Consider the following 23,163-nt stretch of genomic DNA (forward strand, 5'->3'; position numbering starts at 1 on the left):
CCTCAACCAAAGGATGGAAAAAATAGATGGGGAATGGTCTGGGTAATGCAGGTGGGCACTGTGCAACTGGGTCCGGCTCCAAAGGGGGAATTTCTCATTTTTTCCCCTCGTCCCATCCTCCTCTAAATCCCCCAAATTCCCGGTTCAAACTTAAGAACCTCAACCAGGGATGGAAAAAATAGATGGGGAATGGTCTGGGTAATGCAGGTGGGCACTGTGCTCCAGGCTGCGGCTCCAAAGGGGGAAATTCTTTTTTCTGCTCGATTCCCAGCCCTGGCTGCAGATCCCATCCTCCTCTAAAGCCCCCAAATTCCCGGTTCAAACTTAAGAACCTCAACCAGGGATGGAAAAAATAGATGGGGGAATGGTCTGGGTAATGCAGGTGGGCACTGGCTCCTGGGTCCGGCTCCAGAGGGGGAATTTCTCATTTTTTCCCCTTTTTCCCAGCCCTGGCTGCAGCCCCGGGTGGTTTTCCCAGAGGGGGATCCGCAGCCGTGATTCACTCGGCCAGACCGCGGCCGCTGGGGCTGAAGTTTCTCAGGCTGGGTGGCTCCCGGAGTCTGACATTTTTGGGAAATTTCAACAAAAACAGTTCAGAAAAGCTTCCAAAAAAACGGGACGATGGGAAAAAAAAAAAAAAAAAAAAAAAAAAAAAAAAAAAAAAAGGCATTGTTTGGGCTCCCTCCTCCTCGCCTTTTTTTTTTTTTTTTCTTTTTCTTTTTTTTTTTTTTAATTATTATTTTGGGGGTTTTTTTGGGGTTTTGGTGGGGGTTTTTTTCTCTTTTTTTTTCTTTCTTTTTTTCTTTTTTTGGTTTTTTTTTGTTGTTGTTGTTTTTGGGATTTTTTTGGGTTTTTTTTTTGTTTTGGTTTGGGGTTTTTTTTGGTTTTTTTGGGGGTTTTTTGGTTTTGTTTTTTTTGGGGGGGGGGGATTGTGTTTTTTTTTTTTTAATTATGTTTTCTAGTCTCTGCAATCCCTGTCCAACACCTCGGAGCTCCAGGGGGTGTCACCCCCCACCCCGAGTCTATGGGGCCACCCAAGTGTCCCCTGCCACCCCCCCGGTGTCCCCTCTTGTCACACTTGGGGACAGTGGCATTGCCACCACCAGGGGCTCTGTGACCTGTCTGGGGGTCTCTCGGTGCCAGGGGGGGACAGGGGGGGATGTCCCTTTGTCCCCACGCTGGTGGCACCACCAGACCCGCCACCACCCCTGGGGACAAACACAGCCCCAGTTTGGGGGGATTTAAAGCCATTTGGGGATGTTTTTCCCACTTTTTTCCCTTTGTCCCCACGTTGGTGGCACCACCAGACCCGCCACCACCCCTGGGGACAAACACAACCCAAATTTGGGGAGATTTGGACCCATTTAGGGTGTTTTTCCCACTTCTTTGAGGTTTGGAGACGGAAAACGCAGAGAAATGATGGATTCGCTAGAAAAAAAATCGGGATTTATGGGATGATATTCCTGTTTTCCACCCCAAAAGCAGCAATAAAAGGGGTTTGGATCTCGGAGCGTGGGGAAAGCACGGCAGGGCGGGGATGGGGGGGCGCGGGAGGGTCCGGCTGAGTCACCCCCGGGCCCCGGGGCGGCTCTTACTCACCGGCGGGACTGTCGGGGGGAACGGGACACCGGGGGCGTTCAGCGTCCCGCGGGCACCGCGCCGGGCCGGGGCCGGGGAAGGACCGGGAAAGGACGGGGAATGGGGTGGGGGGCTGGTCCCGGGGCCGGTACCGGGAAAGGATGGGGAATGGGGCGGGGCCGGTCCCGGGGCCGGTACCGGAGCGAGATGGGGAATAGAGGGGGGTGGCTGGTGCCTTTCTGCCCCCCCAGGGGCGGTCCCGGGGCCAGTACCAGGATGGGGAACAGAGGGGGGTCCAGTCCTGGGGCCGGTCCCGGGATGGGGAATAGGGGAATAGGGGAATAGGGGGATAGCCGGTGCCTTTGTGCCCCCCCTGGGGCGGTCCCGGGGCCGGTACCGGGATGGGGAATGGGGGAATAGGGGGGGGTGGCTGGTCGGTACCTTTCTGCCCCCCCGGGGGCGGTCCCGGGATGGGGAACAGGGGAATAGAGGGAGGAGGTCGGTGCCTTTCTGCCCCCCCGGGGGCGGTCCTGGGGCCGGTCCCGGGATGGGGAATAGGGGAATAGGGGAATAGGGGAATAGGGGAATAGGGGAATAGGGGAATAGGGGAATAGGGGAATAGGGGGGTGGCCGGTGCCTTTGTGCCCCCCGGGGGCGGTCCCGGGGCGGGGCCAGGGCCGCTCTCACTCGGGCCTTTGGTAACCGGGGGTTGCTCAGACTTGCTCGGGACTTCCCCGGACGTGCCGGTGCGCTCCGCTCCGCCGCCCCGGGCACCGACGGGCACCGGGGGGGAGAGGAGGAGGAGAGGCCATGCCGCCCCCGCTGCTGCTCCTGGCGCTGCTCCTGTGTCCCGGCCAGCCCCGGGCCGAGCCGCTCTCCTGTGAGTACCCGCAGCGCCGCGAGGTCCGCGGGGGTCCCGTCGGAGCCCCCCGGGGAGCTCCCGTTGGCTGTGAGGAGCCCCCCTGGGGGTTTTTCTGCTTTTTTCCGCTTGTCTCATCCCCCTCCCCAAATCGGAGCCCCCCACCCTTGGGTGTCCTGTTGTCTCCAATCCTGGGAGAGGCGGAGGCGGCACCGGGCGCACTTCGGGGCTGAGATTTGAGGGGAACCGGGACCCCCCCCCTGGAGAGCAGCCAGGACCCCCCCAGGGCCTCCAGACAAGGCAGGAGGGACCCCCCAAACCCATCCCTGCCCGCCCTTTGCCCGCAGAGAACAATAGAGGAATTTTATTTTTATTTTTTTTATTTTTTTTTTGGTGTTGCCCCCCATCCTTGAGAGCGGAGGGGAGAGACCCCCCGTTTTTCCCAGAGCAGAGCCCCCCCCTGTTTTCCCCATGGAGCAGGGGGACCCCGAGAAGGGCCGCTGTCCCCCTGTCCCCGTCCAGCCCCCCCCGTCCCGCAGAACAATGCGGCTCCTTTCCCCACCCAGGACAATGGAAACCCCCGCTCTCCGCCCCGAGAACAATAGAGAGCCCCTTCCCCTCGCACCCCCTGGAGCCATCACCCCCTTTTTCCCCAAAAAAAACCCCCCAAGACCCCCCTCTCCCCCTCTCGAGAACAAGGGGGTTCCCCTTTTCCCCTCCAGAGCCGCCCCCTCACCCCAGAGAACAATAAATCCCCTTTTCCCACCCGGAACAATGAAAATCTCCCTTTTTACCCTACGGAAAACAACGACACCCCCCTAAAAAAATTTAAGAAGCCCCTCAGTGATGCCAAATCTGGGGCAGGTCCAGGAGGTGCCACCTGTGGGTTGAGCCCTGGAGCGATTTCGGGGATTGGGGTTGGGAAAAAAACCCTAAACCCGATGGATTTCCCCAAAAATCCCATCCCAGCCGCCGCCCCGCTGCCCTATTTTCCTTTAACCCCGCGGTGGGAGCCAGGGGAGGGTGAGATCTCTCTCCCCGCCGCAGGAAGTTTGGTTTCCTCCCTATGATGGGAATTTCTCAAGGCGATGGATGTTCCCGGCTCCCGACGGGCGAACGGGACCCGCCAGAAAAAAAACTGCAGCGGCACCTCCCTGAGCCAAAAAACTCCTCAAATGACGAGTCCTAAAGGGGTTAATCGGGGCAGGAATTGCCGGAGGTGTTGGGTGGGGAGAAAAAACGCTGAAAAAAATCCCTTTTGGGGGTTGTTAAAGCGGCTCTTGGTGCCTGGAGAGGTTGATCCTATTGGGGACAACATGAAGCCACAGCTGGACCCTCGGTGGGGTCCTAAAGGGGCTCAAAAAAATCCCTTTTGGGGTTGTTAAAGCGGCTCTTGGTGCCTGGAGGGGTTGATCCTATTGGGAATAACACAAAGCCACAGCCGGACCCTCGGTGGGGTCCTAAAGGGGTTAATCGGGGCAGGAATTGCCGGAGGTGTTGGGTGGGGAGAAAAAACGCTCAAAAAAAATCTCTTTTGGGGGTTGTTAAAGCAGCTCTTGGTGCCTGGAGGGTTTGATCCCATTGGGAACAACACAAAGCCACAGCTGGACCCTCAGTGGGGTTGTCCCCTCACCTTTTTCCTCCCAATTAACCAGATTTCTCCCCTTTCCCATGGGGGTCTTGGGCAGCCCTGGCCCCCCCAGTGCCCACCCCAGTGCCTGGAGGGGTTGATCCCATTGGGAACAACACAAAGCCACAACCAGACCCTCAGTGGGGTTGTCCCCTTATCTTTTCCCCCCAATCCCCTTCCAGGACCCCCATTTCTCTCCTCCCCACGGGGGTCTTGGGCAGCACTGGCCCCCTCAATGCCCACCCCAATATCTGGAGGGGTTGATCCCATTGGGAACAAATAACACGAACCCTCAATGGGGTTGTCCCCTTATCTTTTTCCCCCCAATCCCCTTCCAGGACCCCCATTTTTCCCCCTCCCCATGGGGGTCTCAGGCAGCCCTGGCCCCCCCAATGCCCACCCCAATATCTGGAGGGGTTGATCCCATTGGGAACAAATAACACGAACCCTCAGTGGGGTTGTCCCCTTATCTTTTTCCCCCCAATCCCCTTCCAGGCCCCCCATTTTCCCCCTCCCCAGGGGGGTCTTGGGCAGCCTTGGCCCCGCCGCCCCTCGACGTGCGGCTCTGGCGAAGGAGAAGCCAAATGTCCTTTTAGAGAGTGAAAATTTCCCTCGGCCGCACTGGAATGCCTGGGCTTTTTATAAATCCCTCCTCCAGCCCAGGGATGGGCACCAGAAATGCCACTCGGGGATGAGAAAGGAAAAAAAAAAAATATATATATATATACTGGGGAGAAGAGTGGAAAAGAGGGATAAAGTGGATTTTTTTGGGTACTGTGTCTCCCCTCAAACCTCACTGCAAGAGCTCTAACTACACATTTATATCTAATTTTATTTTTTCCTGTGGAATTCGGAGCTTCCCCAAATTCCCTTTTGTTCTTCAGGAACAATTATTTCTATTTTCCTTTAACCCCCTGCGCAGCTCAATAAATCTTTTTTTTTTTTTTAAACTCTGTGATCTCTGACACTTATCAGAGCTTTTTTTATTATTTTTTTTTTCCTTCTCTCCTCCACCTTTTTTTTTTTTTTTTTTTTTTTTTTTCCTTTCCCAACCCTTTTAAACTCCGATATAAAACTAAAATGAAACCCGGCCCTTCGGAAGAAAAGCATAAACGTTCCCGACACCTTGGAAATGTGGTTTTACTTTATAGCATTACTTAGCACCTGATCAGTATTTTTTATTTATTTTTTTTTTTCCCTTTGCAATAGAGAAGCCATAAAACCCCCGAGCAGGTATTTTATTTTCGTTGCAACTTGCACATTCCACATTCTCTCTCTCTCCGGCCCTTTTCCCTCTCCGCGCTCGGAAAATTTCACACTTTTCCCTTTTAAAACACATGTTCGGTGCTGAAGGAGGGGGAAATAATTCCAGGGGGAAAAAAAGAATATAATGTGGATATATATGTGGATATAATTGGCTTCTCCAGAGAGTCCTGAATAAAAAAAAAAAAAAAAAAAAAAAACAAACAAAATCCAGGGAAAAAAAATACGGAGAGAAAGAAAATTGGCCCCTCCAAAGGAGAAGAAAAAAAAATCCAAGGGAAAAAAAATACAGAGAGAAAGAAAATTGGCCCCTCCAGAGGGTCCTGCTCGGAGGAGGGGAAAAAAAAAATCCAGGGGAAAAAATAGAAAAAAAAATTGAGAGAGAAAGAAAATTGGCCCCTCCAGAGGAGAAGAAAAAAAAACCCCAAGATCCAGGGGAAAAAAATACAGAGAGAAAGAAAATTGGCCCCTCTAGAGGGTCCTGCTCGGAAGAGGGAAAAAAAACAAAACAACAAAATTCAGGGGAAAAAAATAGAGAGAGAGAAAATTGGCCCCTCCAGAGGATCCTGATCAGAGGAGGAAAAAAAGCCCCAAAATTCAGGGGGAAAAAATAGAGAGAAAGAAAATTGGCCCCTCCAGAGGGGAAGAAAAAAAAAAATAAAATAAAATAAAAAAAAATCCAGGGGAAAAAAAATAGAGAGAAAAAACATTGGCCACTCCAGAGGAGAAAAAAAAAAAAAAAAAAAAAAAAAAAAAAAAGAACAAAATCCTGGGGAAAAAAAAAATACAGAAAGAAAGAAAATTTGCCCTTCCAGAGGATCCTGCTCGGAGGAGGAAAAAAAAAAAAAAAAAAAATAAAAAATCCAGGGAAAAAAATAAAAAATACAGAGATTTCCAGAGGCCTCACCAGCCTCGGGAAAGGGATTTTTTTTTTTTTTTTTTTTTTTTTTTGGGAAATGAGATGGATCCATCACCATCCCGGGGTATCCTGGGGCACCCAACTCCATCCCGTGGAAATTTGGGGTCCCATGAATATTTCGGGGTCCCATGAATATTTCGGGGTGTTTGGTACCAATCCATGGATATTGATGCTTTAATTCCTAATTTCTAATTAAATCTCCCCCGGCATAACAAGAAATTTTGGGAGCATTAATTCCAGAGGGATGGGAGGCGGAGAAGGGCAGGGCAGACCCCCCTAACCCCCCTAAATTTAGGATTTTTCCGGTTTGACGGGGATTTTTGGGAACTCTGCGGGCGCTGAAAAGCGATCGGGGCCCGGAGGTCGGAGGGGAGGGGAAGGTCGCGGGAACTTTCCGGGAGGTAATTTGGGATATTAGCCCGGCGCGTGCGGATGGAGCTGATAAAGGGCTGATGGACACGGAACACCCCGGGAGAGGCGCCGGGGCAGCGCGCCTGGGAAAAAAATCCTGGGGCGGGATAAAACCTGGGGAAAAGCGTCCTGGGGCCGGGATAAAACCTGGGGAAAAGCGTCCTGGGGCCGGGATAGACAGGGCTGGGAAAGGCTCGTGGTTCTGGGGTAATTCGGGCTGGAAAAGCATCGTGGTCTTGGGATAAACCCTGGTGGAAAAACCTCGTGGTTCTGGGATAAACAGGGCAGGAAAAGCATCGTGCTCTGGGATAAACCTGGCTGGGAAAAGCCTTGTAGTTCTGGGATAAACTGGGCTGGGAAAGCATCATAGTCCTGGGGTAATCCAGGCTGGAAAAGCCTCGTGGTCCCGGGATAAACACGGCTGGGAAAGGCTCGTAGTTCTGGGATAGACAGGGCTGGGAAAGGCTCGTGGGGCCGGGATAAACAGGGCTGGAAAAGGCTCATAGTCCTGGGGTAATTCGGGCTGGGAAAAGCATCCTGGGGCCGGGATAAAACCTGGGGGAAAAGGCTCGTGGTTCTGGGATAGACAGGGCTGGAAAAGGCTCGTGGTTCTGGGATAGACAGGGCTGGAAAAGGCTCGTGGTTCTGGGATAAACAGGGCTGGAAAAGGCTCGTGGTTCTGGGATAAACCAGGCTGGAAAAGCATCATAGTCCCAGGATAAACCATGCAGAGAAAGCCTCATAGTCCTGGGGTAATCCAGGCTGGAAAAGCCTCGTGGTCCTGGGATAAACCTGGCAGGGAAAGCTTCATGGTCCTGGGATAAACTGGGCTGGAAAAGCCTCATAGTCCCAGGATACACAGGGCTGGAAAAGCATCGTAGTCCTGGGATAAACAGGGTTGGGAAAGCCTTGTGGTTCTGGGATAAACAGGGCTGGGAAAGGCTCGTAGTTCTGAGATAAACCAGGCTGGAAAAGCATCGTGGTTCTGGGATAAATGGGGCTGGGAAAGGCTCATGGTCCCGGGATAAACAGGGTTGGGAAACGCTTGTAGTGCCGGGATAAACAGGGCTGGGAAAGCATCGTGGTCCTGGGGTAATTCGGGCTGGGAAAAGCCTCGTGGTCTCTGCACAAACCGAGCTGGGAAAGGCTTGTGGTTCTGGGATAAACAGAACAGGAAAAGCATCGTGGTCCTGGGATAAATCAGGCTGGAAAAGGCTCGTAGTTCTGGGATAAACAGGGCTGGGAAAGGCTCATAGTCCTGGGGTAATTCGGGCTGGGAAAAGCATCCTGGGGCCGGGATAAAACCTGGGGGAAAAGGCTCGTAGGGCCGGGATAGACAGGGCTGGGAAAGGCTCCTAGTCCTGGGGTAATTCGGGCTGGGAAAAGCATCGTGGTCTTGGGATAAACCAGGCTGGAAAACATCGTGGTCTCTGCACAAACCGGGCAGGAAAAGACTCATGGTGCCAGGATAAACAGGGTTGGGAAAGGCTCATGGTCTTGGGATAAATTGGGCTGGGAAAGGCTCCTGGTTCTGGGATAAACTGGGCTGGAAAAGCATCACAGTCCTGGGGTAATTCAGGCTGGGAAAGGCTTGTGGTCCTGGGATAAACAGGGCTGGGAAAGCCTTATGGTCTTGGGATAAACTGGGCTGGGAAAGGCTCGTGGTTCAGGGATAAACAGGGCAGGAAAAGCCTTGTAGCCCGGGATAAATTGGACTGGGAAAGGCTCGTAGTTCTGGGATAAACAGGGCTGGGAAAGGCTCCTAGTCCTGGGGTAATTCGGGCTGGAAAAAGCATCATGGTGCCGGGATAGACAGGGCTGGGAAAGGCTTGTGTTCTGGGATAAACTGGGCTGGGAAAGGCTCTAGTCCTGGGGTAATTCGGGCTGGAAAAGCCTCGTGGTCTCTGCACAAACCCAGCTGGGAAAGGCTTGTGGTTCTGGGATAAACAGAACAGGAAAAGCATCGTGGTCCTGGGATAAATCAGGCTGGAAAAGGCTCGTAGTTCTGGGATAAACAGGGCTGGGAAAGGCTCATAGTCCTGGGGTGATTTGGGCTGGAAAAAGCATCCTGGGGCCGGGATAAAACCTGGGGGAAAAGGCTCGTAGGGCCGGGATAGACAGGGCTGGGAAAGGCTCCTAGTCCTGGGGTAATTCAGGCTGGGAAAAGCCTTGTAGTCCCGGGATAAACAGGGTTGGGAAAGGCTCGCAGTTCTGGGATAGACAGGGCTGGAAAAGCATCATAGTCCCAGGATAAACCATGCAGGGAAAGCCTCATAGTCCTGGGGTAATCCAGGCTGGAAAAGGCTCGTAGTTCTGGGATAAACTGGGCTGGAAAAGCCTCATAGTCTCGGGATAAACCAGGCTGGGAAAAGCATTGTGGTCTTGCGATAAACAGGGCTGGAAAAGCCTCGTGGTGCTGGGATAGATAGAGCAGGAAAAGCCTCAGGGTCTCGGAATAAACAGAACAGGAAAAGCATCGTGGTCCTGGGATAAACTGGGCTGGGAAAGCATCGTGGTTCAGGGATAAACAGGGCAGGAAAAGCATCGTGGTTCAGGGATAAACAGGGCAGGAAAAGCCTTGTAGCCCGGGATAAATTGGGCTGGGAAAGGCTCGTGGTTCTGGGATAAATAGGGCTGGAAAAGCATCACAGTCCTGGGGTAATTCAGGCTGGAAAAGGCTTGTGGTCCTGGGATAAACAGGGCTGGGAAAGCCTTATGGTCTTGGGATAAACTGGGCTGGGAAAGGCTCGTGGTTCTGGGATAAACAGGGCAGGAAAAGCCTTGTAGCCCGGGATAAATTGGACTGGGAAAGGCTCGTAGTTCTGGGATAAACAGGGCTGGGAAAGGCTCATAGTCCTGGGGTAATTCGGGCTGGGAAAAGCATCCTGGGGCCGGGATAAAACCTGGGGGAAAAGGCTCGTAGGGCCGGGATAGACAGGGCTGGGAAAGGCTCCTAGTCCTGGGGTAATTCAGGCTGGGAAAAGCCTTGTAGTCCCGGGATAAACAGGGTTGGGAAAGGCTCGCAGTTCTGGGATAGACAGGGCTGGAAAAGCATCATAGTCCCAGGATAAACCATGCAGGGAAAGCCTCATAGTCCTGGGGTAATCCAGGCTGGAAAAGGCTCGTAGTTCTGGGATAAACTGGGCTGGAAAAGCCTCATAGTCTCGGGATAAACCGGGCTGGGAAAAGCATTGTGGTCTTGCGATAAACAGGGCTGGAAAAGCCTCGTGGTGCTGGGATAGATAGAGCAGGAAAAGCCTCAGGGTCTCGGAATAAACAGAACAGGAAAAGCATCGTGGTCCTGGGATAAACTGGGCTGGGAAAGCATCGTGGTTCTGGGGTGATCTGGGCTGGGAAAGCATCATGGTTCTGGGGTGATCTGGGCTGGGAAAGGCTCATAGTCCCGGGATAAACAAGGCAGGGAAAGCCTCGTGGTCTCTGCACAAACCGGCCTGGGAAAAGCCTCATAGTCCCGGGATAAACAGGGTTGGGAAAAGCCTCATAGACCTGGGGTAATTCGGGCTGGGAAAAGCCTTGTAGTCCCAAGATAAACTGGGCTGGGAAAGGCTCGTGGTTCTGGAATAAACTGGGTTGGGAAAGCATCATAGTCCTGGGGTAATTCGGGCTGGGAAAGCATTGTAGTCCCGGGATAAACCAGGCTGGAAAAGCATCGTGGTTCAGGGATAAACAGGGCAGGAAAAGCATCGTGGTTCAGGGATAACCCAGACTGGAAAAGCATCGTGGTTCAGGGATAAACAGGGCAGGAAAAGCCTTGTAGCCCGGGATAAATTGGGCTGGGAAAGGCTCGTGGTTCTGGGATAAATAGGGCTGGAAAAGCATCACAGTCCTGGGGTAATTCAGGCTGGGAAAAGCCTTGTGGTCCTGGGATAAACAGGGCTGGGAAAGGCTCGTAGTCCTGGGGTAATTCGGGCTGGAAAAAGCCTCGAGGTGCCGGGATAAACTGGGCTGGGAAAGCCTTGTGGTTCTGGGATAAACTGGGCTGGGAAAAGCATCGTGGTGCCGGGATAGACAGGGCTGGAAAAGCATTGTTGTCCCAGGATAAACAGGGCTGGAAAAGCCTCGTCGTCCTGGGATAAATTGGGCTGGGAAAGCTTCATGGTCAGGAATAAACAGGGCTGGGAAAGCCTCGAGGTGCCGAGATAATCCAGGCTGGGAAAGCCTTGTGGTTCTGGGATAAACTGGGCTGGGAAAGCCTCGTGGTCCAGGGACAACCCAGGCTGGGAAAGCCTCGTGGTCCCGGGATAAAAAGGGCTGGAAAAGCCTCGTGGTTCTGGGATAAACTGGGCTGGGAAAAGCTTTGTGGTCCCAAGATAAACTGGACTGGGAAAAGCCTTGTGGTCCTGGGACAATCCAGGCTGGGAATTTTCCCTCCCAGAGGGGCTCTCGGGATGTCCAGGGGGTTGGGAGCACATGGTGGGGATGAGGCACCTTCGGGCGAGGGGGAAATGCCGGATCTTGGCAGTGCTGGAAAAGGAGAGAGGGGCAGAAAAAAAAAAAATCCCCTCAAATTTTCCTTTTTGTCACAGAAAAACTTCCAAAGCCGCAACCCAGCCCCACCCCAGCCCTGGGGAAAAAATAAAAAAAAAGATAAAAAGTGGATATTAAAAGTATTTTTTTTTAAAGTTCTAAAATAGATGTAGATATAAAAATAGATATTAAAATTGTTTGGATATAAAATGTATGTAGATATAAAAGTACCTTTAAGGTGTATTTAAACAGATAAAAATAGGTGTGTATTGAGATACAGAATAGATATAAAAATATTTAAATAGATATAAAAGATGTAAAATGTCTTTAGATGTAAAATGTGCAGAAGTAAAGAATAGATATGAAACGCATTGAAATCGATGTAAAATAGAAACCAGTGTATTTAAATTGATGTAAAATAGAAACCAATGTGTTTAAATTGATATAAAATAGATACGTGGTGATTTAAATCTGTATTAAATAGATACCTGATTTAAATCAGTATAGGCTTATGATTATTTAAATGGATGTAAAATAGCTGAACAATGTATTTAAATTAATATAAAACATAGATAAATTAATATAAAACACATATGATGATTTAAATTTATATAGACGTGATTATTTAAAGCGACGTAAAATATCAAAACAATGCATTTAAACAGACACAAAACGCATTTAAAACACATAAAGGCATTTAAATCAGTGTAAAATAGATATAAAATATATTTAAACAGATGTAGATGCATTTAAACAGCCATAACCTCATCAGCTCAACACCAAACCCTCCATAATCGATTTTTTTTTTTTTTTTTCCCCTGGCTCTCCATCTCTCCGGCTGCAGACCCCGCGGTGATTTCCCCCCAAGACCCCACTCTGCTCATCGGCTCCTCGCTGGTGGCCACCTGCACGGTCAGCCCGGACTTTCCGCTCAAAGCCGAGGATTTGTACTGGACCCTGAACGGGCGGCGCCTCCCGGCCGCCTCCTACTCCACTCTGGGCCCCTCCACGCTCAGCGTGGCCCTGGCGCGTCTCAACGGCTCCAGGCAGCAGTCGGGGGACAACCTGGTGTGTCACAGCAGAGATGGTGGCATCCTGGCCGGCTCCTGCCTTTATGTTGGATGTACGTTGGTGGTGTCGTTCTGTGATGGGGTGTGGGCATTCTGTGTTGGGGTTTGGTTAATGTGTGATGGGGTTTGGTCATTCTGTGATGAGGTTTGGGCACTCTGTGTTGGGGTTTGGGCACTGTGTGATAGGGTTTGGTCACTCTGTGTTGGGGTTTGGTCACTGTGTCCTGGGGTCTGGTCACTCTGTGTTAAGGTCAGATCACTCTGTGTTGGGGTTTGGTTAATGTGTAATGGGGTTTGGTCATTGTGTGATGGGGTTTGGGCATTCTGTGATGGGGTTTGGTCATTCTGTGGTGGGGTTTGGTCACTCTGTGATGAGGTTTGGTCACTCTGTGCTGGGGTCTGGGCTCTCTCTGCTGAGGTCTGGTCACTGCATCTTGGGGTCTGGTCACTTTGTGCCGGGGTCTGGTCACTGTGCTGGGGTCTGGTCACTCCATGTTGGGATCTGGTCACTCTACACCAGGGTCTGGTCACTCTGTGCTGGGGTCTGGCCACCCCATACTGGGGTCTGGTCACTGTACTGGGGTCTGATCACTCCATGCTCTAGTCTGGTCACTACATGCTGCAGTCTGGTCACTCCATGTTGGGGTCTGATTACTCTGTGTTGGGGTCTGGTCACTCTGTGATAAGATCTGGCCACTCCATGCTGGGGTCTGGTCACTGTGTTGGGGTCTGGCTGCCCTGTGCCGGGGTCCAGCCAGTGCTGGGGTCCAGCTGCTCTGTACTGGGGTCTGGCAATTCCATGCCAGGGTCAGCTGCTCTGTGCCAGGGTCCAGCCAGCACCAGGGAGAGAAGCCAGGGATCCCCAGGGAGGGATCAGCGTCCTGGTTTTCACCAAAACGAGCCAGGAGCTGCTCTGGTGGAGCCCCGACCCGCCCGTAGCTCAGAGGCCGTTTCGGCAAAGCCTCGGTTAAAACTCGCTTGTCCGAACCAATAATCGTAAGATTTTATCTCAGGCTATTTTAAGGACGATGCTACGTCCCTGGAATACGGAATCAGGATGGGGAATGCAGCTTGGGATTGTTTTTTGGGTCGCTACGCATTCCCAGGAATACAGAGGCTCAGCTGGGAATGCAGCTCGGATTTGGGGTTTTGTGTCTCTGTGGCTGGAAAAAAAAAACAGCTCTGGAAACTCTTGGTTTTTTTTGTTTTTTGTCTCTCCCAGTACCCCCAGAAAAACCAGTCAACATCACTTGCTGGTCCAAAAACATGAAGGACTTGACCTGCAAGTGGGCGCCGGGGACAGAAGGGGAGACCTTCCTGCACACCAACTACACCCTCAAGTACAAGCGCAGGTGGGTGCTCACCTTCATCCCCGTTGTTGTTAAAAACCTTGGAGTGAGATTTAATGGGAAACAGGGAACGAGCAGCTCGATGCCTCCTGCTCAGGGGTGGTGCTGGAGTGATGAGTTTCCTCACAGAGCTGGGGAGGGTGAGGAAAAGCTGATGTGGCCTTGGTTGAGTTGGGTGAAGCACGGGGCTGGTCCCTCAATTCTGGCCAAAAAACAACCCACGGGACATCCCGGGAATGGGGGAGCAATGCTGGTACCTCACCCATCACCTGCCCACAGGTGGTACGGCCAGGACAACACCTGCCAGGAATACCACACTGCAGGAACCTACTCCTGCCACATCCCCAAGGACCTGGCCCTCTTCACGCCCTACGAGATCTGGGTGGAGGCGTCCAACCGCCTGGGGGTGGCCGTGTCCGACGTGGTGATGCTGGACATCCTCGACGTGGGTGAGCCACGGTGACCTCGAGGGGAGGGGGTGACTCTGAGCTGGGGCTGGGGGCACAGCAGGAAATGGGCGATATGTGAGCAGAATTGCTCCTAATCAAATTAGGCTGTTGTGCTCCGAGTCGAGTCGATTTTACATCCGCGGCTCTTTTAATCGTCACGGCCTCGAGGTGGGTCCCCGGCCAGCCCTTTGCCCTTGTCCCTGCAGTGACCACGGACCCGCCGTCGGACGTGCACGTCAGTAGGGTGGGCGACCTGGAGGACCAGCTGAGCGTGCGCTGGAGCTCCCCGCCGGCCCTCAAGGATTTCCTCTTCCAAGCCAAGTACCAAATCCAATACCGGGTGGAGGACAGCTCCAAGTGGAAGGTGGGTGGGCACCGCGGGGTGGGACAGCGCGGGGTGGCCGAGGGGATGCTCCAATCCCCCAATCTCCTCCCTTTTGCAGGTGGTGGATGATGTGGGCAACCAGACCTCCTGTCGCCTGGCCGGCCTGCGCCCCGGCACCGTTTACTTCGTCCAGGTGCGCTGTAACCCCTTCAGCATCTACGGCTCCAAGAAAGCCGGGATTTGGAGCGACTGGAGCAACCCCACGGCCGCCTCCACCCCGCGCAGCGGTGAGTGCCCCCGGCAGGGCTCGGGGGTGTCACTGGTACTGCATTCCCCTCCCTGAGCACCGGGGGCCCTTCCCTGCCCCATGCCCAGTACCTGGATTTCTTACAAAGGAGCCAATTCTGGCTTTCCCAGCTGGGAGCCAAAAGCTGCTCGTGTTCCTCTCCCAGCCCTCGTTATTCACAGCACGGGGAGGGTGTTGAGGCGCGTGTGACACTGACCCCCTTTGTCCATACCTGTGACACTGACCCCCTTTTGTCCTCACCTGTCACACTGACCCCTCTGCCCCTCCATGTGACACTGACCCCCTTTATCCCCACCTGTGACACTGACCCCCTTTGTCCCCCCCGTGTGACACTGACCCCCTTTGCCCTCCGTGTGACACTGACCCCCCTTTTTGTCCCCACCTGTGACACTGACCCCGTTTATCTCCATCTGTCACACTGACCCCCTTTGTCCCCCATGTCACACTGACCCCCTTTTTGTCACCCATGTCACACTGACCCCCTTTTGTCCCCCATGTCACACTGACCCCCTTTGTCCCCCATGTCACACTGACCCCTGTTTGTCCCCGCAGAGCGAGTGGCGGGGGGCTGCGACCCCAAAGGAGGGGAGCAGAACACGACGCTGCGGCGGGAGCTGAAGCAGTTTTTCGGCTGGGTGAAGAAACACGCCTACGGCTGCTCCAACCTGGGCATCAAACTCTACGACCAGTGGCGCGTGTGGCTGCAGAAATCGCACAAAACACGCAACCAGGTAGGTAAGGAGCCTTTCTCACTTCTTCTCCTCCCCGGCTGGGTGGGCTCGGGGAGGGGGGTGGGGGGGGGACCAGGGGTGACCCCCCACCCCAGGGATGCTGGGGGGTGACGGCGACCCCGGGGCGACGCGGGGCTCTGCTCCTCTCCGCAGGTTCTTCCCGGCGATAAGTTGTAGCCCGCGGGGGACCGAGCGCCGGCAGGATGGGACGGGGCGCCCGGCGCCCACCCGGGACCACCCGCGTCCGCCCCGGCCCCGCCGAGGGGGAGTTGGGAGGCGGCCGGGGCGCAGCGCGGCCCCCCAGCCCTGGGGAATGGGGTGGGGTGAGATTGGGGGGCCGGGCTGGCCCAGCCCTGGGGGCTCTGTGGGATCCCGACCCCGCGACAACAAGAAGACCCCGCAGCCTTGCCCAACCGTGGGGGGCACGGGGGGTTTGCTCTGCCAGCCAGAGCAGCCTCTGGGATGAAAAGAGAGGCGGGGGCTTCCCGGGTGACCCCCACCCTCGCCGCAGTTCCCCTTTGGGAAGCGATTTTCTCACCGGGGTCCCACGTTGTGAGTGCACAGCGGGGTTGGGGGGGTCCATCCCTGGGGAGCCACGCGGGCTGATTGGAGGCTGCTGGGGTTTGCCCAGCGCCTGCTCCAGTTTTGATTCAAACCAGCCTTATTTTGGTTCCATTTCAGTCAATTAGGAACAGATTTAAGCTTAATGCCAATAAACCTCTGAAAGCCCAGCGGGGTCTGCGTCAGCGGAGCGGCCGCGCTGCGCGGGGACGGGGACACAGCGGGCAGCCAAATGGGGCCCGTGGCCTTGTCACCCCTCCCAGGGCTCCCAGGGGACAGAGACAAGGTGGAGAGGGTGGCAGAGGGGGTCACACCAACCCTTGAGATGACACCACTCAGGCCAGCTCGGTGGGGACAGGTTTATTTGGGGTGACAATATAAAAAAATGCTCGTGGAGCGCCGGAGCTGCAGTGGGGTTGGGGGCACAGCTGGTCTCCAAAATCTGGTTTTGAGGGGGGGGTTGCTGTCCATGGGGGTGCCCACCTCAATAGGGGCCAAAATATGGCACTGCAGGGTGTGGTTTGCCTTTGGCACAGCCGTGACACAGCCAGGAAAGGGAACCAGCCCCATGCTGGACCCCTCTGCTGAGGGATACTCAAGATTTTGGGGGACCCCACTTGTCCCAGAGGGGGCTTCCCCACCCCTTCTCCAGAAAAGAGACCCAGAGGACAATGCCCACCTTGCCAAGGTGCACCGGGAGCGGGTGGGGGATGAACAGGGGGCCCCTGTTCCACCAGCCTGGCCCCTCCAGCCGTTCCCACGGGGACACCCATCACTCAACTTTCTTCCGAATCGTACTTAAGGTCCTGGAGAATTTCGCTGATTGCCTCAATGGTTTTAATTAGCCTACGAGAGCGGATGGAAACTATAAATAAAGCCCATATGGAGCGTATTATGTGGGCCGCCTCGCCTTCCCCGCGCTGTTTATGAAACACTCAGCCCGGGGAGGCCGAGGGGACGCGGCCACGCAGCGCCGCCAGACCCCGAAGGCACCATCTGGGCCCCCCTGGGCCGGAGGGAGGCCGGGGAAACACAGGGAAGGGGCTCCTGGCCTGGATTCTGTGATTCCTGAGAGTCCCTTTCTGAGTCAAGGCACTCCAGGATTCTGTGGGTTGGGGAGGGGGTGCTATCCAAAAATATGGGGTGAAGGGGTGGCAGGGAGGGTCCTGGACTAAAGGGATGGTGCTTTCCTAAAATGATGGGGAGACAGCAACAGGGCCATCACCTACTTGTGCTTGAGTTCCTGCACCTCCTGCTGATGGACATCCACCTCGGGCTGGTCCTGTGCCTGCTGCCGGGCCAGCTGCAGCTGTGCTGTCTGTGGGGGGACACCATTGGAGCTGAGACCCCCCAAAACCAGCCCCAAAGACCCCTCCCCAAGCCAAACACCCACCAGCTGCAGCTTCTCCTGCTCCCTGTCCTGGAGCCGGGCCAGGTGCTGGGCCAGGTCGGGGCGGCCGAGCTGGTCCCGCAGGCGTCCGGTGATGTCCAGCACCTCCCGGGAGATGCCACTGAAGGCCACGGTGACCTCGTGCACCAGCTGCCGGTACCGGGGGAAGTCATAGTGGGGGGCACTGCCCAGGTACGCCCGGTGACCCCTGGGGACAGGAAAAGCCACTGTCACCACACCTGGGGTGCCCATTGTGGAGCTGAGTCCCCTTTTCACACACCACAGGCAGCACCAGGAGGGTTTTCCTGCCTGGATTTGGCACCATGACCAGGCAGCCTCACCCCTCACCCAGAACAGGGTTTAGAAAACTCTTTTTTTAGCAGGGGAAAGTTGGAGATTTGGGATTTTTTTTCATCCTTTACACCAGGAGGGTTTTCCTGCCTGGATTTGGCAGCACAACCAGGCAGCCTCACCCCTCACCAAGAACAGGGGTTAGAAAACTCTTTTTTTTAGCAGGGAAAGTTGGAGATTTGGGATTTTTTTTCATCCTTTACACCAGGAGGATTTTCCTGCCTGGATTTGGCACCATGACCAGGCAGCCTCACCCCTCAACCAGAACAGGGTTTAGAAAACTCTTTTTTTAGCAGGGAAAGTTGGAGGTTTGGGATTTTTTTTTTCCATCCTTTACACCAGGAGGGTTTTCCTGCCTGGATTTGGCACCATGACCATGCAGCCTCACCCCTCACCAAGGGGTTAGAAAACTTTTTTTAGCAGGGAAAGTTGGAGGTTTGGGATTTTTTTTCCCATCCTTTACACCAGGAGGGTTTTCCTGCCTGGATTTGGCAGCACAACCAGGCAGCCTCACCCCTCACCAAGAACAGGGGTTAGAAAACTCTTTTTTTTAGCAGGGAAAGTTGGAGGTTTGTTTTTTTTTTTTTTTTTTTCATCCTTTACACTCTCAACCCCTGCATCCCAGGAAGTCCATCATCATCTGCTGGATGCTAAAATAGGATTCAGGTGTCCAGCGCTGCCAGCTGGAGCTCATCAGCCACCCCCATGGCCCCGGCCCAACAGGATGCAAAATAATGGGGATGAAGGATCCGGTTCCCCTGCTGGGGGTGCCCCGCGTGTCCCCCGTGCCCCCGGTGGTTTCCGCCCCCCGGGGCGGTGCCGGTCCGGTACTCACTCCTCCAAGAGCCGGTAGGTCTGGACTCTCTGGCTCTGCAGCTCCCGCAGCCGCTGCAGCAGCTCCCGCACGGTCTGGCCCGTCTGCGGGGACACAAGGGGACAGCGGTGGTGGCACCGGTGACCCGGTATCGCCGGTACCGCCCAGGGGGGTCAGAGCAGTGCGGGGCAATGAGTGCTCGCCCGGTTCTGGGGGTCTCGGGGGGGTTCTGGACTTTACCGGAGTCCCCCGCTTCTGTGCACACAACACAGAGAGACACCGGGACCCCCCATAGCCCCCTGCCCATCCACCGGAGCCCCCCGGTTCTGTGTACACAGCACAGACACCGGGGCCCCTCATAGCCCCCTGCCCATCCACTGGGAGCCCCCCGTTCTGTGCACACAACAGAGACACCAGGACCCCCCATAGCCCCCTGCCCATCCACCGGAGCCCCCCGGTTCTGTGTACACAGCACAGACACCAGGACCCCCCATAGCCCCCTGCCCATCCACCGGAGCCCCCCGGTTCTGTGTACACAACACAATTGGGCATCGGGACCCCCATAGCCCCCTGCCCACCCACTGGGAGCCCCCCGGTTCTGTGCACACAGACACCGGGACCCCCCATAGCCCCCTGCCCACCCACCGGGAGCCCCCAGGCCATTTGTGCACGAACCGGAGCGACACCGGGACCCCCTGGACATGTCCCCGCGATACCGGTGGGCACCGGGACCCCCATCCCGGCCATGTGTGCACGGGCTCGGTCCCGGGACCCCCTGATCCACCGGGACCCCCCTCTGGCCATACCCGGACCGGCACCGGGACCCCCCCTGTAACTGTCGGGATGCCCCGTCCCGCCCCCGGGGCCGCTCCCGGTCCCGTTCCCGTCCCGGTGTCGCTCACCATGGCCCGGCCCGGCCGCACGGCGCAGGCCCCGGGCCCGCGGGGCGGAGCGCGGTAACGCCGCCCCCTGCCGGCACCGACCGGCAGTGCTGCCGCTCCCGGGGCCCTGGCCCTGGTCCCCGGTTCCCTGTCCTCGGTCTCCGGTTCCCTTGTCCCGGGTCCCCAGTACTCTGTTCCAGGTCTCTGGTTCTCTGTCTCCAGTCTCCGTTTCTCTGTCCCTGGTCCTCGGTGCCCTGTCCCTGGTCCTCAGTGCCCTGTCCTGGGTCTCCGGTTCTCTGTCCCTGGCCCCCGGTTCTCTGTCCCTGGTCTCCGGTTCTCTGTCCCTGGCCCCCGGTTCTCTGTCCCTGGTCCCCGGTTCTCTGTCCCCGGTCTCCGGCTCCCTGTCCCGGGTCTCCGGTTCTCTGTCCCGGGTCTCCAGTGCCCTGTCCTGGGTCCCCGGTTCCCTGTCCCTGGTCCCCAGTTCTCTGTCCCGGGTCTTCTGTCCTCTGTCCCAGGTCTCCTGTTCTCTGTCCCAGGTCTCCAGTTCCCTATCCTGGGTCTCCGGTGTCCTGTCCCTGGTCCCCGGTTCTCTGTCCCCGGTCTCCGGGTCTCTGGTTCCCTGTCCCAGGTCTCCAGTGCCCTGTACCGGGTCTCCAGTTCTCTGTCCTGGTCTCCTGTTCTCTGTCCCAGGTCTCCGGTGCCCTGTCCCCAGTTCCCTTGTCCCAGGGCTCCGGTGCCCTGTCCCGGGTCTCTGGTTCCCTGTCCCGGGTCCCCGGTCCGGTCCATAGGATGGGTAGGGGGATGCAGTGGGATCTCCGTGAATAGGGAGGGTCCCGGTGCCGGTCCCTGGACACGCGGCCGGGGGTCCTGGTGGGTTTGGAGCCCAACAGGGAGAGCCCAGGACCGAGGAGGTCCCGGTGCCCCTCTGTGCTGTGGGCACATGGCCTGGGGGTCCTGGTGTCCATCCAGACCCTGCACTAGTGACCAGAGGGGTCCCAGTGCATGAGTAGGGACGTGTAGGGGGTCCTGGAGAATCACCCCCTGTGACTGGGGGGGTCCCAGTGCATGAACAGGGACGTGTAGGGGGTTCTGGTGACAGTCACCCTCTATGACTGGGGGGTCCCAGTGCATGAGTAGGGACATGTAGGGGGTCCTGGAGAATCACCCCCTGTGACTGGGGGGGTCCCAGTGCATGAACAGGGGGGTTGTGTGTGGTCCTGGTGCTGGTCCAGTCCCTGGATGATCCCCACAGGTGAGCAGGGGTATCCCAGTGCTGGCCCAGCCCGTGCACACACTGCTGCAGCCACTGACCACCACCACCCCTCCATCCCTCCCTCTCCTCTCCTGCCCTACCACAACCCCCACTTATTGCAAACCACACCAATTTCGGCAAAAAAAAAAAAAAAACCAGAAAACGAGGACTAAGCGTTGCAATACTTTATTTGCCAGCGCAAGCAAGGCTGGAGGCTCTACTTGACCTTCTTCTTGGGGCGCAGGTTGTTGGTGTGCCCACACTTCTTCTTACGGCAGTTGACAGCACGGGGGTGCAGGCGGGCGTAGCACCTGAGGGGAGGGGGACACAGCTCAGCAGAGCCCCCCGTGTCACTGGGGAGGGGCTCTGGGAGCAGAAAAAGGGCTGAGGGGACACGGGAAGGGGACACAGGAACCTGGAAGGAACTCTGGGAGCAGAAAAAGGGCTGAGAGGACACAGGGAAGGGGACACAGGGACCTAGAAGGGGCTCTGGGAGCAGAAAAAGGGCTGAGGGGACACGGGAAGGGGACACAGGGACCTGGAAGGGACTCTGGGAGCAGAAAAAGAGCTGAGAGGATATGGGGAGGGGACACAGGGACCTGGAAGGGGCTCTGGGAGGAGGAAAAGGGCTGAGGGGACACGGGGAGGGGACACAAGGGACGTACTTGCGGCAGATCATCTTGTCGCAGTTGTATTTCTGGGCCAGCTGGCGCAGGGAGGGCTCGATGATCCCCCCTCGCAGGCGCAGCACCAGGTGCAGGGTGGATTCTGTAAGGAGAGATCAGTGTCACACTGTGGGGAAAGGAGCACTAGCACGCCAAAATCGCCCTCCAAAAAAAAAATCCCCAAAATAAGCACCTTTCTGGATGTTGTAGTCAGCGAGGGTGCGGCCATCCTCCAGCTGCTTCCCCGCGAAAATCAAGCGCTGCTGGTCCGGGGGGATTCCTGCGGGACACAATCACCGTGCTGGGGACACCGGGGGACCCCCGCGGGGCCACCCCGCGACCCCCGGCCCCGCCAGTACCTTCCTTGTCCTGGATTTTGGCTTTCACGTTCTCGATGGTGTCATTGGGCTCCACCTCGAGGGTGATGGTTTTGCCCGTGAGGGTTTTCACGAAGATCTGCATCTTGGCGCCTTCTCACCTGAGGGAGGAGCGGCCGAGTCAGCCCGGGCCGGCCCCGCTGTGGCCGTGTCCCGTCCCCGACCCCTCAAACCCTCTGAAAACCCCGTTCCCGAGCACTTTTCCCGGGATCCAGCCCTGCTTTCCCGGGATCCAGCCCTCACCCCGGGTTTCGGGCCCTCCCTTGGGATCCAGGGCCCCGCCCGGGGTTCCAGCCCCATCCCGGGATCCAGCCCCCTCTCCCCCGGTCCCAAGCCTCCCTCCCGTATTCCAGCCCCCATCCCGGGATCCCCCGGCCCCTCCCGGGATGCAGGGCCCGCACCCCCGGCCCGCGGCCCGCTCCGGTCCCGCACCGCGCGCACCCGTGGCCGCGCTGCTGAGGGAAAGGGGGGCGGGACCGGAACTGCGGCTGCGTCACTGCCGGTGGGGACAGCGCCACCTCCTGGGGGGACACGGCACTGCCGGTGGGGACATGGGTACCGCCTGTGAGGACAGCGCCCCCGCCTGGGGGGACACGGCACTGCCTGTGGGGACTGGGCACAGCCTGTGGGGACACGGCACTGCCTGTGGGGACACGGGCACCGCCCCGCGACAGTCCCGGTACCGCCCCGCGACGGCCCGGCCCCTCCTGTGGGGACACCGGCCCCTCCTGTGGGGGCACCGGCCCCGCCCCGCGACCGGCCCGTCACTGCTTGTGGGGACCCGGCCCCGCCTGTGGGGACACCGGCCCCGCCCCGCGGTGACAGACTCGTCACTACCGGGGTGACACCGGCACCGCGACAGCCCCGTCACCGCCTGTGGGGACACCGGCCCCGCCTGTGGGGACAGCGGCCCCGCCCCGCGGTGACAGACTCGTCACTGCCGGGTGACACCGGCGCCGCCCCGCGATAATCCCGGCACTGCCGGGGTGACCCCGGTACTGCCCCGTCACTGCCGGGGTGACACCGGCACCACTGGACAGGCCACGGGAGGGTCTGCACGGACCTGGGACCGGACCAACCCTGACCACAGCCCTGGGACCAGTCCCCAAACCTGATACTGCCCACAGCCCCTGGGACGAGTCTCCAGACACTGCCCACCCCAAACCCAGCACTGCCCACAGCCCCTGGGACTGGTCACCAAACCCAGCACTGCTCACAGCCTTTGGGACTGGTCACCAAACCCAGCACTGGTCCCCAAACCCAGCACTGCCCACAGCCCCTGGGACTGGTCACCAAACCCAGCACTGGTCCCCAAACCCAGCACTGCTCACAGCCCCTGGGACTGGTCACCAAACCCAGCACTGCCCACAGGGCCCTGGGACCAGCCCCACACTGACCCCACAGCCACAGGACTGGACCCATGACTGGCCCCAAAGTGCCAAGACCACTGACCCCATGGACCCAGACAGCCCTGGAACCATCCCCATGCTGAC

The 23,163-nt window shown here is 56.8% G+C and overlaps 3 protein-coding genes across 7 annotated transcripts; 1 reads left to right on the forward strand and 2 right to left on the reverse strand.

Moving 5' to 3' along the window:
* Positions 1-2,388: 2,388 nt before the first annotated feature.
* CRLF1 (cytokine receptor like factor 1) lies at positions 2,389-15,556 on the forward strand (the record flags this gene model as incomplete). Its single annotated transcript, XM_083880212.1, has 8 exons — positions 2,389-2,458; positions 11,993-12,271; positions 13,441-13,570; positions 13,847-14,016; positions 14,223-14,380; positions 14,460-14,628; positions 15,201-15,379; positions 15,533-15,556. The coding sequence occupies 8 exons, from the start codon at positions 2,389-2,391 to the stop codon at positions 15,554-15,556; spliced, it is 1,179 nt and encodes a 392-aa protein (XP_083736338.1).
* On the reverse strand, positions 15,285-19,428 carry REX1BD (required for excision 1-B domain containing). Of its 3 annotated transcripts, none has more exons than XR_014591970.1 (6): positions 19,398-19,428; positions 18,517-18,599; positions 17,334-17,538; positions 17,170-17,258; positions 16,620-16,786; positions 15,285-15,349 (listed from the first exon to the last, which is right to left on the reverse strand). XR_014591970.1 is itself a non-coding variant. In XM_083880213.1 (5 exons), the coding sequence occupies exons 1-5, from the start codon at positions 19,398-19,400 to the stop codon at positions 16,717-16,719; spliced, it is 450 nt and encodes a 149-aa protein (XP_083736339.1). In that variant the 5' UTR covers positions 19,401-19,428; the 3' UTR covers positions 16,421-16,716. The 3 variants fall into 3 exon arrangements, 1 of the variants encoding a protein (XP_083736339.1); XR_014591971.1 differs by lacking the exon at positions 15,285-15,349 and adding an exon at positions 16,421-16,521; XM_083880213.1 differs by lacking the exon at positions 15,285-15,349 and having other exon boundaries at positions 16,421-16,786.
* A 1,370-nt stretch (positions 19,429-20,798) lies between these two features.
* UBA52 (ubiquitin A-52 residue ribosomal protein fusion product 1) lies at positions 20,799-22,268 on the reverse strand. Of its 3 annotated transcripts, none has more exons than XM_083879974.1 (5): positions 22,112-22,268; positions 21,653-21,771; positions 21,487-21,573; positions 21,294-21,396; positions 20,799-20,939 (listed from the first exon to the last, which is right to left on the reverse strand). In XM_083879974.1, exons 2-5 carry the CDS (start codon positions 21,753-21,755, stop codon positions 20,846-20,848), a joined length of 387 nt encoding a protein of 128 aa, XP_083736100.1. In that variant the 5' UTR covers positions 21,756-21,771; positions 22,112-22,268; the 3' UTR covers positions 20,799-20,845. The 3 variants fall into 3 exon arrangements, with proteins under 3 accessions (XP_083736100.1, XP_083736099.1, XP_083736101.1); XM_083879973.1 differs by having other exon boundaries at positions 22,103-22,176; XM_083879975.1 differs by lacking the exon at positions 22,112-22,268 and adding an exon at positions 22,072-22,095.
* Between the last annotated feature and the right edge of the window lie 895 nt (positions 22,269-23,163).

Source organism: Zosterops lateralis (genome assembly GCF_965231275.1).
Source record: "Zosterops lateralis genome assembly, chromosome: 29".
In the NCBI taxonomy this organism is placed as follows: domain Eukaryota; kingdom Metazoa; phylum Chordata; class Aves; order Passeriformes; family Zosteropidae; genus Zosterops; species Zosterops lateralis.